The 18,161-nt window shown below is 46.8% G+C and overlaps 2 protein-coding genes across 5 annotated transcripts in view; one reads left to right on the top strand and one right to left on the bottom strand.

Annotated features, from left to right (window-relative positions):
• The window catches only part of Zmat3 (zinc finger matrin-type 3), a 29,309-nt gene extending 16,732 nt beyond the window's left edge, over positions 1–12,577 (bottom strand). For 2 of the 4 annotated variants that reach the window (XM_016000486.3, XM_006971140.4), the window contains exons 1-2: positions 12,439–12,577; positions 7,530–7,856 (exon numbers count right to left, since the gene is read on the bottom strand). In XM_016000486.3, the coding sequence (XP_015855972.1) occupies positions 7,530–7,799 (270 nt within the window). In that variant the 5' untranslated portion in view covers positions 7,800–7,856; positions 12,439–12,577. Of the gene's footprint in view, positions 1–7,529; positions 7,857–12,093; positions 12,308–12,438 lie in introns of those variants that run through there. The other 2 variants (XM_076573896.1, XM_016000494.3) reach the window with 2 other exon arrangements.
• The window catches only part of Znf639 (zinc finger protein 639), a 194,549-nt gene continuing 179,467 nt past the window's right edge, over positions 3,080–18,161 (top strand). The window contains exon 1 of the mRNA XM_076573891.1: positions 3,080–3,094. The gene's annotated coding sequence lies outside the window, so the exon portion shown is untranslated. The remainder of the gene's footprint in view (positions 3,095–18,161) is intronic.

Genomic DNA, 18,161 nt, shown 5'->3' with positions numbered 1-18,161 from the left:
GGAGATGAAGTTTTATTTGCTCATACAAGGTCCTAGTCACTATCACAGCAGCTCCAACAGTGAGACCACTGCATTTCTTCACTTAGTATAGCCTTCTAAAGCAACAAAATGAAATACGGTTCTGCCATATTTGTGCTGGTTGGGTTTTGTCGACTTGACACAACCTAGACATATCTGAGAAGAGGGGATCTTAATTAAACAAACTTCCTTAATTAAGATGGACCTTCAGGCAAGTCTATGGGGCATTTTCTTGATTAACAATTGATGAGGAAGGAACCAACCCACTGGGGCGATGAAAACAGAGGGCAGTTGGTCCTGGGGTATATATAAAAGCAAACTGAGCAAGCCAAAAGGAGGACGACAATCAGCAACATTCTTCCATGTCCTCTGCATCAGTTCCTGCCTTAAGTTCCTGCTCTGACTTCCCTCAGTGACAGATGTGACCTGAGAGTTCTAAGGTGAAATATCACCCTCCAACTTCGTTTTGGTCATGGTGTTTTATCACAGCAATGGAAACCTAACTAAGACACAAACTGGTATCAAGAGTGGGGTATTGCTGTGGCAGGCCTGACTATGTTGTCCTGGGGAGGACTGTGGAAGGACTTTTATGGGAATTTAGAAGCTAATGCTGAGATGAGCGCAGAGGATGGAGGCCTGGCTTGTGAAGTTCAGAGGGAACCATCTCTATCAGAGACATTCGTTGTTGTGACTTAAGAATCTGCATGCAGCTCTGGTCAGCTGAAACTGAAGAATTCAGCTGTGATTAACAAGAGACCAGAACCACTAATGTAAACCCTTTGTTTTGTTGGGACACTGGATGCTGGTCAGCAGGGGCTGAAAAATCAGCTGTGATTAAGAAGAGACTGGCACCACTGAGGTGAAAAGTCTTCGGGGAGTGTTTCCTCAGAGTCCGCACACACAAGCTGTAGTCTAGAGCAGGCCAAGGCTGTACCTCACACTGGCAGCCTAACTTGGTAATGTGTAAGTTTCTCAAGTGGTACTGGTCTCGATGGCATGAAAGGGTCGTGGGGAGCAGCTGAGGCTTGGCACTGTGAGAGGTGAGGAGAGGCCACTGGTGAAGGTGAGGCCTCAGTTCTAGCAGAAGCCCCAGGATTGAAGGGCCATGAAGAGAAGCTGAGGTGTGTCACCATGTGGCAGAGTCAGTTTCTGAAGAGAGCCCAGGACAGGTGTTTGGTGAAGGTGTGGTCCATCTCCAGTGGAAACACCAGCACTCCGGAGACACCCGTGCCTTGGGAGGACCACAGCCATAGCTGTGGAGTGGAGCCCGCCTGAGCCTGTGAGACAAGCCGTATGTGCTGAGGACGGCAGAGCCCGAGACCCGCAGCTGCCCAGGCCTTTGGAGCCCAGAAGACCATGAGTCCCAGATGGCGGACGCAGAGCTTCACACGGTCGGACTTCGATCTTGCTTTGATTTTGAATGTTAACTGTGCCCTGGTTCTTTCCTCTGGGAGTACTTAACTTTTTTTTCCTATTTTACAGGAACCCACAGCTCTGAGGCCCATTTTAGAAAGTCTTCAGATATTTTAGAGGGACTTTGAACTTTAAAGAGATGTTGAATTTAAAAAAAAAAAACTTGGACCTTTAAAGTATTGAAAATTTTAAAGACTGAGGGACTTTTCACATTATACTATGTTTAAATTATGACATTAATATGAGATTGTGGGGATGAATAAGAAAGGTCAGGTTATGGTTTAATAACTGATGTATATTAAATGACAAGTGGTCAGTTGTGCTGGTTTTTCGTCAACCTGACACAACCTTGACTATCAGGGAAGAGGAAATCTCAATTGAGAAAATGCCTTCAGAAGACTGGACTGTAGAGAAGTCTGTAGAGCATTTTTTTGATTCATGATTGACAGAAGGGCCCACCCCACTGAAGGAGGTACCACCCTTTGCAAATGATCCTGGGGTATAGAAGGTATAAGAAAGCAAACCAAGCAAGTCATGAGGATGGAGCCAATAAGCAGCATTCCTCCACTGTCTCTGCTTCAGTTCTTACTTTTCCCCTCAGTGATGGAGTGTAACCCGAGAATGGTAAGCTGAAATAAACCTTCTCCCACCCGTCTTTGGTCATGGTGTTTTATCACAGCAATAGAAACATTGAAGCAAAACATTCTAAACAACAGGAACCCATCTCAATGAATCTGAACTTACTAACATAAAATATTCAGTTCTCACACTCCTGCAAGGAAAAATAATGGCTTGTGCTTTACAGATGTTGACTAGGGAAAGGTGTTCTGGTCTAAAGCAATACTCAGGATTCAAGCCCAGATATGTAGCAATTCCTAAGTGCCTAGACCACTTAGGAAAATGCACACACCACCCCAAACCCAAAGAGTATTCTGACCATTCCTAGTTCATTTGGGTAAGAAAAATTTGAAAACATAAAAATTAGCTGAGGGCTGGAGAGCTGGTTCAGCAGTTGAGAGTGCTTGCTCTTGCAGAGGACCCCGGTATGGTTCCCAGCCCCCACACAGTGACTCACACTCATCAGTAACTCCAGTCCCAGGGGAACCTGCATCATCTCTGACCTCAGCAGGCACTAGGCAAGCACGTAGTGCACAAATATACATGCAGCCAGAGCACACATACAAATAAAATAATAAAGTTAATTTGTAATTAAAAAAAATAAACTGAGATTAGAAACACTGACATCCATGCAATCCTGGACGGTTGATGTTAAACTGTGTCTAAATCTGTGGAGTACTGTAATGGAAGCAAAATCCTGCAGGCTGAGAATGAATAGGAAGTAAAGGCCTTTATGGTCCAATCATACCAGGCCAAACTCTGAAAAGAGCAGAGGGAGGAGGAAAGGGAAAGTCCTGCTATTTTAATATATACGGGAAGATCCAACCGCAGCGTGTGTACATTCCTGAATAAGCAGAAGCCAGTTGATGCAAAGTGTCTTCCTCTATTGCTCTCCACCGTATTACTGTCTGAGGTTGGATCTCTTGCTGAACCTGGAGCTCGCCCTTTTGGCTAGACTGGCTGGGCATCAAGTCCCTGGCATCCTCCATCCCCACTCTTCTGGCCCCCAAGGGCTGGCTGGAGTTACAGGTGAGAGTTACACCAACTTCTATGTGGGGGCTTGGGATCGGAACTCTGAGCTGGCACAGCCCTTTTCCCACTCTGCCGTCTCCCCAGCCCACATTCTGTTTATCACGACTGGAGACCGTTGCATTTAGCATCAGAGGTCTAAAACCACTCACAGTTTCTCTCAGCAACATAGCTAACATGACACTCATCAGATACCAAGCACCATCTACCTTTATGACAAACTTCAGAAAAATGCTCCATGTAACTAGTGCTTATTCATGTGACTATGTAAATTAGCAGATAAATTTCTAATTTTCAAGGTGGACACTTAGTAAACTTTATTTATGCAATTTGCCTTTTTTTTTAAAGTTGTTCATCAGATAAAGTCTGATAACCTGAGTTCGACCCCATACACACACATACATACATACATAAATGTAAAAATATTTTCTGTGACTCTCCTTCTCAAAGCAGCTCTTCCTCTGGGTATTTATGCTGAAGAAATCCTATTATATTTCTTCATGCCAGGCTTGCACTAAGTAATCTGAGCATGCAGATAAATTTCAATGAAACGAAAACTCATTTAGCTTCCAAAAATTTGATTTTAAATTAAGTTATAACCAAAGCCATAATTTTAAAACTGAAAAATTAGATAGCCTCATTAAAAAATAATTGACTCGGCTGAGGCTGCTTCGAAGCTAAACGACAGGGCTAAACAGCCTGGGGTATAAACCATCTGTGATGAGCACCCAAGGCTGTAGAAGGCAGCCCTGATGGGGAGCCTCAAGATGTCAGGAGAAATGGAGATGAGGCCGAGGGAGTGTTTACAGAGCGATCGCCACTGTATCCTGAGCACTGGAATGTGATACAGTCAAACTCCAGTTAACAATGGCTGTTTACCACACTGAGCAATATGAAACTTCGATTTCAACGGCATCAGCTCACTAAAGAGGGTTAGGTAATTCAGGGAGAGAATTGTGCATTCACACAGGGCCTTTCCACTTACAAGCATGTGACTGAAATAACAGATGTATGCCCATGATATCACCCTGAAATAACAATTACAAGGCAGGTTTTTCATCTTGCAATAAAGCTTTGCATCTGCCATCATCTCCTTTAGCTGTAAACCGTTGGTTTTGCCAGTCTGCGCTCGCTGCTCCTTGACCACTAGTGCTTAGCGGGTCCTCACCCGCTGGTGTCACCCCTGCCTCTAACAGCTGTCTTCTTTCACCACCTACGGAGACCTACTCACTGATCCATCTTTCAGTCTGACATCTTTGTTTTATGAGAACAGGGTCTCAAGTAGCCCAGGCTGCTCTGGAGTTTCTGGCTACTGTGTAGCAAGAATGCCTTAAACTGTAGCTCCTTCTGTTTCCACCTCCCAAGAGCTAGAATTACAGGTGCCACCATTGCTGGCTCCAGGCTAACACTGCAATGGCTTCCTTCCATGGCGGGTCACCTTCTCCGTTCCACATGCTCACGCTCTGATTGCTTATTCACTCTCGTGCTGACTACTTCTCTCACAGAAATCCAAATCTCAGACACCAGAGAGATGGCTCCGTCAATAAAGCTTTTGGTGCATGAGGAGGAGGACCTGAGTTCGGATCCCTGACATACACATTTAGTTTCTGTTGGCTCGTTTTGAGACAGGATCTCACTAAATAGCTCTAGTTAGTCTAGAACTTGCTGTGTAGACCAGGCTAGCCCTAAAGATGAAGAGAGACAGGCAGCTCCCTAGAGTGCCTAGCCAAATCAGGGAGCTCTGAGTATGGTAAGAGACCCCATCTCAGAAAATATGGTGGATAATGATTGAAGAAGACACCCAACATGGACCTCTGCCCTCCAAATACAGTCACACACATGTGCACCCACACACAGGAACATGTACAAACACATACAACATGCAAGAGGTTCTATCACCATGTAGACACAAGAGTCACAAAAGCAACCCGAGGTAGAAGGATAACCCACACAAACACACTAAAACCACACATTGCCTCATTTTCCCTAAAAGGTAATAACTATGCAAAGGCAAAAAGCAGGTGTATACCCAATAAAAACCTAGGAAGGGCTTCAGAGAGCTAAAAACCTTAACTATCCAACTCATCCTTGACTTTTGCCAGTGACTCTTTACAGAAAATGGAGTATCTCACAGGAACAAAGGCGGAAGTGAGCTATGTTTATGTCTGTTTGAGATGGGTCATCATAACAGATGCCACCTGAACAGAAGACAGGAAAAGCAGCCCCCAGTACCTGCCATCTCGCGGGGAGCAGCACACAGGGATGAGAGACGGGGCTACAGAAGAAAATAGGAAAGAAACACAGAAGCCTTGATTACCCAAGGCTGTGCTAAGATCTGCCGCAATGAATTCCGCCCTGCCGCTGGCAGCAGACAGACCTGAACAAGGCAGAGCAACAGACCTCTGCTTCCCAAGGAAATGTTTCTAAGGCAAGATGCAGTGCTCAATTACCCATCTTTGGGATCAAAACAAAATTAGGTAAACAAAAACCCTGAAGTGGAGAAAAGTGTGGGGAGCTAATGAACTCCTGAGTGAGTATGTCTTACTGACATGAGCAAAGCTATGTCAAGGACCCAGTGCCTCAGACTCTGAGGAATGACAAGGCCTGCCTTAGATCAGAAGGCCTTCCTAGTCCTCTGAATGTGAACACTAGTGTTTGCAGGGTGTGCGAAAATAATCACCACAATGATGACTGCAGTCTGAGCCTGCTCTCCTATGGAGTCCCCCTCCAGGGTAGCTAACCTGCCTCTGCCTTGTTCCTGCTCTAACGCTGAGTTTCCTAGCCTCTGCATTCTCGTGCATTCCCATCAGAGAATCTGCCCACTGGAGCCCAACTTTTCCAAACAGCGTCTGTCTTTTCTCCACTCTCTGTCACCTCAGTCAGGTCCAACAGTGAAGGTCGCAATAGAAAAGTACAGTTTCAGGCGAGAAGAAATACTGTATAGCTAACAGCTTTCTGCCATGTGGTCTCGGCAGGGATAAAAACTAAATCACTAGTGGTCCAGGAGATAACCTCCATTCAAAGGTTTCTGTTTTCAGGTCTCTTTTCTCCACAAAGGAAAAACATCCAATTGTATGCAGACAAGAGTATAAAATAAAAAGAAACACTAGAGGAGGGAGCCGGCTCCCCAGGTAAGAGTGTTTGCAGTTCTTGCAAAGGATTGGCGGTTGCTTCCCGGCACCCGTATCACGTGGCTCATAACACCTGCAGTTCCACCTTCAAGGAAACACCCTCCTCTTCCGGCTGCTGCAGACACCAACATGCACGTGTGTAAACACACAGCACACACACACACAAACACATACCTAAAACTAAAATAAAAATGTAAACACAAAGCCTACATCCTCTCCTAGTTCCCCATATATTCTTAGGCCTTTTCCACAAGCTATTCTACAGAGATAACATGATTTAAACCTTAATATTCAGTATGAGTTCACTCAGAAGACTAAAAGAAACTAAGGTGTGTTTTTGATGAAGGTAAGACTCAGTAATTGAATATACCATATTATTCTCTTATAAAAAGATACTTGTATTTGCCTCAGCTATAATAGGACCCACAGAAAAAGTCTGGAGTAAAAAAGTATAAGAGTTGTGTGGCAGGTGGCCTTGATGCAAGTTGTACAAACTTGAGAATAATTTTACACTGAACTAATGTAGTACATTTCTCCTTGGAACCACGGGCAGAACCCACGGTGTGAAACAGGTGCTCTATTCTCTACCTCTTCTGAGTTTCCCAGTCTCAACTGGTCATACCTGGATAGGTAACTTGTGGCCAGACAGTGCCCAAAATGTTCACCCCATTGACAGCTCCTCCACCCAACACCCAAAATGCTCACCCCACTGACACCATCTGTGGTGATTGAATGCAAATGGCCCCCATAAGCCCAAAGGGAGTGGCGCTATTAAGAGGTGTGGCCTTGTTGGAGTAGGTGTGGCTCTGTTGGAAGAAGTGTGTCACTGCGGACAGGCTTTGAGGTCTCAGATGCTCAAGCCAGTCCCAGTGTGGCATTGCTCTTCCTGCTTCCTGCTAATCCAGATGTAGAACTCTCAGCTCCCTCTCCAGCACCATGTCTGCCTGCATGCTACATGCTTCCCACCATGACAATAATGGACTAAACTCTAAACTGTAAGCCACCCCCAGTTAAATGTCTTCCTTTATAAGACTTGCCATGGTCATGGTTTCTCTTCACAGCAATAGAAACCTAAGACATCATCTAACAAAACAGCACCCAAAATGCTTACCCACTTATATGACCTAACCAACCAAAACCCAAAACACTTACCCAACTAACACCATTTAACCAATCAGCACCGGGAAAGCTCACCCCACTGACACCATCTAACCAAACAATCAGCACCGGGAAAGCTCACCCCACTGACACCATCTAACCAAATAATCAGCACCGGGAAAGCGCACCCCACTGCCAGCTGCTTTTCTTTCCTTCTCTTACCTGATAGTGTGCCTGGGCTTGCTGAGCAGAGTTCAGGGTGACATTGCAGAGTTTGCAGAAGAGGGGCTTGCACAGCTCCTCCAGGGCAGAGTCTGGCTCCCCTCCCTTAGCTAACTCCTCTTCCCCTGCCAGAGGCAAGGACGTCTCCTGCCCAAACGGCTTCTGTGGTGGAAGCTGCAAGGTCCTTGTGGACCTGGCAGCCACTGACATAGGAGGAGAGGTTGAGGGCCGCTTAGGTGGAGGAAGCCCGGCCTGCTGCAAGAGAATCATCAGGCGGGAAAGCCACGGGCATAATCCAGGGGGTGGTGAGGGATGGAGTCTTCAAACCTAAAGCAGCCAGGGAAGAAAATGAAAAGTGAGATCTCAGCAATACGACCTGGAAAGGACACCCAAGTCTTTCTCCTCTCTAAGCCCGCCTTCGGGGGCATCTCTCCTTAACCTTAGCCGAGCAGACTTTCCCTGCCTGGTTATCCCCACTGACATAAGGTTATCCTCTGAGAATAGCTCAGAGATTTGCATTTATTTTGCTTGGCTCAGTTCCAAACGCCATCCCTCTGGCCATGGGCATTAGCAGCATTGCATCCACGTCCAATTAAGCTGAAAAGTCACATGGCTGGAATTCGACATCAAAGGTCATCCGAACCCCTTCCCTCTGGAGCGCTGAAACACTCTAATGGTAATATGCATAAACAGAAAAACAAACAAACAAGCCCAAAAAAAAAACCCACCCCGCCCCGTAAGAAACTTTTCCCACCCGAAGGATGTCGAAGAGCAGAAAAGATTATCACCTCTGAGAATCTCTTTTCTTTTCTTTTAGGTATTTTTGTCTTATTTGTTTTCATCATGTGTGACTATGTGTGTGCACAAGCTCTTCCTCCACCTGTACACACACGTGTACCTAAGGGGTGCAGCCAGCACCTTACCACTGAGCCACATCACCAACCACCAGTTTTTAAAGACAGGGTCTCACGTAGCCCAGGATGGTCTCACGTAGCCCAGGATGGTCTCACATAGCCCAGGATGGCCTCAAATGTGCTATGCTGAGAACTTTAAGTCTTGACCTTCCTGTCCTGTCCCCACCTCCTAAGTGCCGGAATGACAGTCCGGTACTGCCACACCCAGCCACAGCAGAGCTTAAGGCATTTCTACAACTAGTTGAAAGGTGGGTGAAATCTAGGAAGAGAGCTGCATTCCGTCTCCTCCTGAGCAGCCAACACCAGCTAAGCTCTGCAGGGTGGAGTTTGCAGTCTGTGGACCTCCGGTGGCACAGTGTGCTGCTTTGCTTTTGTTTTTAAGTTGAATTAGTTGTCAATATTTAAAAATCAAAAGCTTCACAGAATCTAGCAATGAAGGATAATCTGGCAACACTACACCCACGTCCTCCACTGCACACAACCACCTGTTTGGTGCCAAAAACATCATCCTCCATACCCAGGCTAGCCCTGGGGGTGGGGAGGGCCTCAACCCTACTCAGGGCATTGCGTAAAGGCAATCTACTTTATGTATTTACTCCATACAGCCTTAGACTATACTCCTGAGGCCCTTGTAAAATCAAAGTATCTTCTCTCCATCAGGAGGTAAATTATCCAATCAAGATAAAGCATCCAGATTGAAAAATGTCCAACCAAGTAATGGACCACACTGTTCTAAGCCCTATGGTGACTTATAGGCCATTTGTATCATTCCCCTTTCTTACTAAATAAAGATATACGCAGTGATGGTTATAATTTCATTTGTCAATTTGACAGGATCTGGAATTATCTAGAAAAGGCATCTCAATGAGAGGTGACCCAGATTAAGATGGCTGTGGGCATGCCTAAAGGGATTTTCTTAATTAGGTTGAGCTGGGAGGACCCATCCGAAAAGTGGGTAGTACCACTGCATGGTTCAGGGTGGTATCAAAAGGAGGGAGAACTGAACACTCACTGCTTCCTGACTGTGGGCCCCACGAGACTGCCCCCCCACACACAGGATAGTGTGACCAGCTGCCTCAGGCTCCTGCTGCCTAGGCTGTATCACTATGGTAACTATGCCTTAAACTGTAAGACAAAATAAATAAGCCCTTTCTCCCTTAAGTGGCTTTTGTCAGGGTATTTTATATTGGCAACAAAAAAGAAACCAAGGCACTCTCTGAGAGGTTTCCAAACCCGATATTGGGTTTCTCCACTGACTCAATAAATCAGATCAGGCTGAATTAAAAGTCCAGGTTTAATGAGCAAAGCACCCCTCTCCCCCTGGGTGATCCTGGGGGGAGGGGAGGAAAGAGCAGGAGAAAAATCACATGGCAGGTCTAGGGACCCTGTCTTAAATACCCTGTGGGCTTGGTCTTGAGAATCTCTGGTGGCAGAGCTGACCCTTGGTGGGCTTTCTGAAGAGCAAAGTCTGGAATGGGAAGTGTGGAGCCAAAGCAGAGATTCCCAACACTCTCTATTCTGTTTTCTTCAGAAAATACCCACTATGTCCCTGTGGTGGTATTGTGTTTCCCAAAATATTGTGTACCCTAATAAATTTATCTGGAGTCAGAGAACAGAACAGCCACTAGATACAGAAGCTAGAAAATGGTGGCACTTGCGCTTTTAATCCTAGCATTCCAGAGGCAGAAATCCCTCTGGATGTCTGTGAGTTCAAGGCCACATTGGAAACAGCCAAGCATAGTGACACAGCCATTAATCCCAGAAAGCCAGCCTTTAATCCCAGGGAGTGGTGGTAGAAAGCAAAAAGGTATATAAGGCGTGAGGACCAGAAACTAGAAGCATTTTGGTTGGTTAAGCTTTCAGGCTTTGGAGCACAGTTCAGCTGAGAGCCATACGGATATGAGGACACAGAGGCCTCCAGTCTGAGGAAACAAGACCAGCTGAGGATCCGGCGAGGTGAGGTAGCAGTGACTTGTTCTAGTTTTCTGATCTTCCAGTTTATCCCAATAACTGGCCTCAGGTTTGATTTTTATTAATAAGAACTTTTAAGATTCATGCTACATGTCCCACTCCCTCTTCAACTTTCCCTGATTCCTCCTGCTCCCCAATCAGATGGCATCTTTTAGTTCTGACCACCACAGGAAAGACCCTTCAAGTTTTCCAGATTCTAGTTATCTAAATTAGAAGCCTTATTTCAAAGTCTACACTTTCCTCCACTCTCACTATTGTTAAAACTCTTCTTGGTCAATAGGATGTGTTGTCTTCAGCTGCTGAGGTTTCTGTCTGGAATGAAGATGTGTAAGCTAGGGTGGTAACAGGTTTACTAAAATGACTCAAGGACTCTTTAAAAAGTAAAAGTCTATTTAGCACATTTAGTAAACACACAGTGAGAAAGAACCACTGACTGGAAAGTCATATAGTTAATAGCGAGATGAATAGATGGTTAGTCGTAGAATTTAACAGTACTTTTCATTAATCGTAATAGCTAGAAAAGGATAATATTCAACTGCCCATATCTCTGGAAACACAAAGAAAAGTGATACAGATTTGGAACATTTAAACAATAAGTTTCTCTGAAACAGTATTATTTCTCCCAAATAAATAAAAGGCATCCAAAAAGCAAAGATGATTATGGATACTGGGGAGGTGGGTAAGGAAACTCAAGGAACAAAACCATCTTTTAAAATAGTTTAACTGCTCGGTCATAACTTACTGTGTCGTTCACTAACTTGTCACACACATTCTGTGAGGTCATCAATGCTGTTAGGTCATGGCGAAAGGACAGAGCAGGGTACCAAAACATCCGGATAAAGAAAATCAGCAACAATACACAGGGAACTGAAGCAGCCAAGACATGCCTGGGCTTGTTTCTTGCACGCTTACTCCCACCTGAGGAAACCCTAGCATGCAGTTGTCCCCACTGTGACAAACAGCTTTCCAGCAGAAGCAAGGCCCTCCTCGGGGCAGAGGCACAAAAGGCCTAATTCCAGAGCAAAGCATCGGCGGGGGTGGGGTGGGGGTGTTTACAGTGCAAGCTTGCCCATTACTACACTTTATCTTCATAATGTTCAAAGAAAGGGTAGAGACTCAAAAATATTGCTGCTATATTTAATAATCAACATAAGGCTAAGCCCCGCTCAAAAAAAAAAAAAAATCTATAGGCAACAATCACAACAGGTATTACATTTGGGTAATAAATAAAAACAAGGCTTCAGTGAATGCACAAACTCTGAATAGAGAGACCCATAACACTCGGATCTGTTCAAACTGCTGCATTAATTTAAGAGACTAATTTAGAAGCCGATATAAAAATACTTCTCAGATCTTAAAATCCATCCGATTGGACGCGTGCAATGGCATACAAGAAGGATGCACAAGGCTTGATATCCTAATTTGGAAGGGAGCTAAGAAGACACTAAAGAAAAATCTCAGCTCCACCATGTACCAGTTTAAGGAAAATGAATGACCACAGCACACGTTTCCATGGCTGGCTGGGGCCTACTCCTCTCAGGCTGTAGTGCAAAGAGCCCTCCCTTTGGCAGAAATGGACCCAGGGAAGAGAAGAGAATCCAGGAACAGGTTCCCGGCGTCCGCGCAAAGTAGGGAAGGCTCTCCCTGGGTATTCTAGAGAAGAGAAGAGAGAACCTTACTCAGAGGTCACCACAACGCGGCAGGCAGAAAAAGCAGCACCCCGGAGGCTGTTCTACATCCCAGAAGGAGGCTGAGACCGGGAGGAGGCCGTGGCGACCCAGGCTCTGCTCCTAGGACTCAAAGCTGCGCCCCTGCAGCATCGCCCCCGCCTATGCCATTCCTGGGCTGGGCGCGCACACACGCACTCGGGTCCCGCGCCGATGCCGGCAGGGAGCACCGCGTCGCCGAGGCGGCTGCGCGAACGGCTGCGGGCTCGGGCTCGGTGGCCCGCCGGACGCCGCGGGCGAGGCTGACACGCGCACACGGACGCAGCCGCGCGGACCGACCCCGCGCTCCGCACTCACCGGAACCGGCAGGCCGCAGCCGCCGCGCGCCGCTGCCCGCTCCACGACCACTTTCCGCGCTCGCCGCCGCCGCCCGGCCGCTCGGCTGCTGGAGGTTGACTGTCAAAAGTCGGTCGGAGCGGAGCCACCGGGAAACAGCTGCAGGAAGTCACTGCGGAACCGGGAGGCGGCGGCGGCGGCGGAGGCGGAGGCAGGGCTCCCGGCGGCGCCACTGCGCATGTGCACAGGCAGCGGCGGCTCCCGCAGACCCGGGGCGCGGGGCAGGTGCCGGACGGCGAAGCGAGAGGGTACACTTCCCGGGCACAGATGGCTCCTCTGAGCTGCCCCAGCCTACCCTGAAAGCGATGCGGGCAGAAGGCTGGCACAGCCTAGTAGGAGGGCGGAGGTTCTCGTCTGGGACCTTGGAAACTATACTCTTCCTGCGCCTCCGCCCAGAGATGTAGGGAAGCAGCGCGGCCCAGGCCTCACGGGGCTGCAGAACCCGCACAGAGGACCTCCGCTCACCTGCACGAGGCTGGGAGAGGATACTGCCTCCTGACCCTCGCCGCCTCACCTGCAGGACCGGACGGGCAGCAGACGCCTCCGGGACATCTTCAAGAGAGACGCTAAGATGGATTGCAGCCCTAGGGTTCTGCTGGCATAGTACCTTCTAATTCTGCATGTGATTACTTGTATGGCGTCTGGGTTTTTCTCCTTGGACAGCATGACACAGATTTTTCCATTTACCATCGGCAGAGTATGGTTTCGCAGCATCAAGTACTTTTACACTATGTGCGGTTATTGTGTAATCATAAACTAAAATGCCAAGGAGGTATGGTTAGATATGCCCTAGTAGCAGGCCGACTTATGCAGGAAATTAAGGCTCTGTGGCTGGAGCATGCGCCATCCAGTACCAATAACAACTCAGTACTTGCTTTGAATATTCGAGGGCTGTTCAGCAGACACACGAAGCTAATGGGCACCAGCCATTGGGAAAAGTAGCCCACCATCCAGATGTGTCTAGTGCATGAGCAGTAGATGTGAAAATATCGGGTGGCTTCACTGTCTTTAAAATAACAGGGCAGACATGCATTTCCTATAAGGCCTCAGCCAGTCCCAGGACTTTCCCAGTCACACTTGTTAGCTGGGATCATGCCTGGGCCCTGGCTGACCTTTCTCAGCCCTAATCCTCATTTCCACTCAAAGGCCCATGGTAGTTACACGTCCTGTCTTACGATAAAATGGCTGACAAAGACAACTGAAGAAAAGAAAGGTTAGTTTTGGCTCAGGGTTCGAGGATGCAGTCCATCACAGCAGGGAAGGCATGGGGGCAAGAGAGGGGCAGCTGGTCGAGCATGCCCACAGTCAGGAAGGCAGAGGGGCTGCTCCGCTGCTTCCGGTCTGTGGGATGCCGCCGCCCACGTTCAGTTAACCTAATGTGGAAACACTCCCACCCACAAGCCTAGAAATGGTTTTAAATGCTGTCAGATTGGCAGTCTGTGTACTGTCTCCGCCAGGCCCATGATCTCACTTTACCTCTGTGATTTAGTTCAGCCTGTCCTGAGCGGCCAGTGCCTTTCTTCTCCCTGTCCGCTCCTCTCACAAGCTCCCATGGTGTTCTCAATGCACTACCATATTGATTCCTCACATTTTTAAATTCTTATATACACCATCTGCCTTAAACTCCTTGAGTCCAGAAAGAAACAGGTCTTGGGAGTTTCCAGATTATATTTTATGGTTTTATGCATGTATTTATGGCAGGATAAGAATCTAGAAACTGAATGTAGGGACCTCATCCTCTAGCTCATACACGCACGTACACTCATTACTTCATGTTTGCCACCCCTGACCTTACACTCAACTCAGACAGCTGAAGCATTTCCTTCCCTGGCCCAGGAAAAAGTAGGCAGTCCAAAGATACTTGTTCCATAGACATGTAATTCTCATTGCAGAGACAGTGACCCTATAAATCAGAGCCTTTGTTGAGCATCACTGAATCTTACGAGTTTCAGCATGCGCGCACACACACACACACACACACACACACACACACACACAAAATAGATAAGTGAAAGCAAAAGAAGCAGTCACAAACTATTTGTCACCTTTACTTCAGGACAAAAGCAAATCTCAATGACGTGTGGCCGCAGCCTACTTGTGTGACTGTGCGCTGATGGTGAGCTGGCTGAAGGCACACCTGTATAGGACTTGGACAATTCCTGAAACAAAAGAGAGGACCGGAAGCACTAGTGGAAACCAGTGGAGTCGCTTAAAGCTACGTGTCACAGTGTCCACACAGATCCCAATAGCCAAAGCCACTCCTGCCACTAAACCTCAAGCCAGTACGGCCATCTCTGCCTGCATGGGCATTTGGCATGGTGATGGGTGGCAATGGAGATGGATCATTCCAAACGAAAGTACAATCTGGGGCCAGCGAAATAAAGTGGGTAAAGTGCTTTCCACCAAGCCTGGTGTTATGAGTTCCATCCCTGGGGTACCCACACAGAAGCCAGGTGCAGTGGCATGCACCTAGCCTGGTGTTGTGAGTTCCATCCCTGGGGTACCCACACAGAAGCCAGGTGCAGTGGCATGCATCCAGCCTGATGTTCTGAGTTCCATCCCTGGAGTACCCACACAGAAGCCAGATGCAGTGGCATGTACCAAGCCTGGTGTTGTGAGTTCCATCCCTGGAGTACACACACAGAAGCCAGGTGCAGTGGCACGCATCTGTAATCCCAGCTCTGTGATGGTGAGATGGGAAGCAGAAACAGCTCTCAGACCAGCTGGGCTGGAGTATGCAGCACAGCAGGAGAAAAGAGAGAGACCCTGCCTCAAAGTGGAAGGTGAGAAATGATTCCCCAAAACTACCCTCTGACCTCCACAGCAGGTCTGTGTTCACTCTCACACACAGTAATAGTAATGGTAATAATTATTTTACAAATGTGGGCAGTCAATCTTGTCACTTAGAGGTGTTATAATTATAAACCCCGAGAAAGATCTCATTTCTACTCCCCTCCCGCAAACAAGAAGTTCCTGAGGTTCTCTGGAAAGAAACTGTGGACACAGAAGTAGTGGAACTGCTAGGCAGACCTGGAGATCTGCACCCGGGGCACCTGAGCTGGCACAACAGGGAGATGCAAAACGTGGCTGAGGTCCTGAGGCTTCCACCTCACTAAGCCCTCAGAGAAAGCAGCATGGCTCAAGCTTAGTGTTCGGTCACGAAGAACCAAATGTCTCCAAACTTGTTATTTCTTTAGTACCTGCAGCCTTAAAACCCACTCACAGCAGCTGCAAGGGGTGATAGATCACCAGTGACCCTACAGGTCACGGTGGAGAAAGGACAGAGCTGAAGATACAGATCTGTCACCCCAAAGCAGCATGCCAGATGTGAACTTTTGAGGCCAAAGTCAATGGGGTGCAAGATTGTGCCTAACACCCCACTAAAATGCCTCCCCTAGTCGCCTGCTTTCCACCTTGCCCTGGCCCCTCTCAAATGATTCACAAGCCTTAGAGGAGCAAAAGGAGGTAGGTAGGTCCTTTGCAAGTGGTTACTCCTGACCCACAACTATCTTGAGAGCAGAAGAGACCTGTGAGGAAGAGAAGCACATGGGGAATTTTCTACAGTAAGGTTTTCTCCATGAGAAAGGGGCTCCTGGCATTAAGACCCATTTCAATTTTTTTCTTTGAGGTATGGTTGTGCTATTATCCAACTGGCCTGAGCCTTCTGAGTGCTGGAATTATAGACATGCACCACCATGTCCAATTCAGATATCAAGAAGGTGAAGGAGAAAAGGAGGAAAAATCATTTCACATACTTGAATTTTGTTAGCTGATACTGCACAACCAGCCTATTTCATGGCCACAGTTACCTGAGTAACAAATATCATTCAACTAATGCAGAATGAACAAGGAATTGCTGTACCTCTACTATTTAATAGGATTACAATGTCTGACAATTGCACTTGACAAAAAGTTCTCTCCTAATGTAACTATTATATAGGAAACAATTTGTCAGGAGAAAACTCCCATCTTAAAACAAAGATAAGGATCTGGAGAGATGACGCAACATTAAGAGCACCTGCTGCTTCTGCAGAGGACCAGGGTCCAGTTCCTATAACCCACCTGCTGGTGCCCAACCATCTGTAATTCCAGTTCCAGAGGATCCAGTGCCCTAGTCTGGCTCCTTAGGAACCAAGCATGCATGTGATACACCTATATATGTGCAGGTAAAGCACACATACACATAAAAGAATTTTTAAAAAATGAAAAAGTGGGTGAAGTGGCATAGGCAATCAAGGTCATAATCATCTACATGGCCAGTTCAAGGCCAGCCTGGGCTACACAAGACTTGATCTCGAAATATAACAAAGAGAGAATTATTTTCATTATACTAAATAATACACAGCAGAAATCTACTGTGTTGGATTGTTTACCAATAATATAATTGTAACATGCTTTGGATGACTTGCCTTGAACTTTTAGGGTGTCCACACCAGGAATCTTCATGTGGACCCATAATCAGGAGGGAAGAGGCATTTTACCATCTCCAAGGATTGGTGCATATGTCAGGTCAATTCCCTGCCTTGTGTGGGAATTTGCATGGAGTTTGAGACACCATGAACCTTCACTTTCATACTCAAGGCACAATGCACAATGCCTTTCAATGTTACTTTCTCACTGTCAGCGCCAGAGGAAGAATCCCAAAATACTGTTGCTGCTCTTAGGCACACTTCTTCTTTTACAATAATAGCAACATGATATACCAAAAGTTTCGATTCAAGCAAAACAGTCTCTCAAGTGTCTCATAACATTTTCCCCAAGGGAAAAGAAAAAAATGTAGGGCAATAGTGGAAGGATGTCAACAGCAGAGGTATAACTTTCCCCTTACGTTCACTCCTCTAATTAAAAGCTGCGTCGTGTAGGTAGCAAAGCCAAAGCCTGTAGCCAACGACCATACTGATATATCCTCCCAGCCTCAGAATATAGTTGAGGATGGAGACAAACCCATCATAGCTAAAGACTGTGTGGCATGGTCAGCCTGAGACTGAAGGAGCTGACGGACTCTCAGTACAGATTTGTATAGAAGAGACACAGTGGATGAGCGTGCCCTGTCCAAAAACTAGCTGGCCCCGATTTGCTCTCCAAACTGTAGAGAAAACGCTGGAGCTGGAATCCAAATGTATAGGTTAAAAGAAAAGAAAAAGATCCAGAGCAGAAGGAGGAGGAGCCAAGACCTCTGATAGTGGTCACCACCACTGTGAACACTACAGGAAAACAGAAGAGGGGAAAGTAATAAGGCTCCCACCAACACACCCTGTAGTGTCAGTCCTGAAGATTCAACTTAAGAGTACAAGGAATGCAGCCAGGCATGATGGCACACACTTTAATCCCAGCATTTAGGAGACAGGAGCCTCCTAGTGAGTTTAAGGCTGGCCTGGTCAACATAATGAGTTCCAAAACAGCCAGAGCAATATAGAGAGATCCTGTCTCAGATAGATAGATAGATAGATAGATAGATAGATAGATAGATAGATAGATAGATAGATAGATAGATAGATAGATAGGAGATAGCTGATAGGTGGATGGATGGATGGATGGAGATAGAGATAGATAGATCAGAAGAAAGATAAGATAGAAACCAGGAAGTCAGGACTAGGGAGATGGCTCAGGGAGTAAAGTGCCTGCTGCACAAGCATAAAGTAGTGAGTTCAAACACCAGCACCTCCAAAAAATCAAGTCGAATG

The sequence above is a fragment of the Peromyscus maniculatus genome, chromosome 6 (genome assembly GCF_049852395.1).
Source record: "Peromyscus maniculatus bairdii isolate BWxNUB_F1_BW_parent chromosome 6, HU_Pman_BW_mat_3.1, whole genome shotgun sequence".
Taxonomy (NCBI): Eukaryota; Metazoa; Chordata; class Mammalia; order Rodentia; family Cricetidae; genus Peromyscus; species Peromyscus maniculatus.
This window is presented reverse-complemented; position numbering and strand designations above follow the sequence as displayed.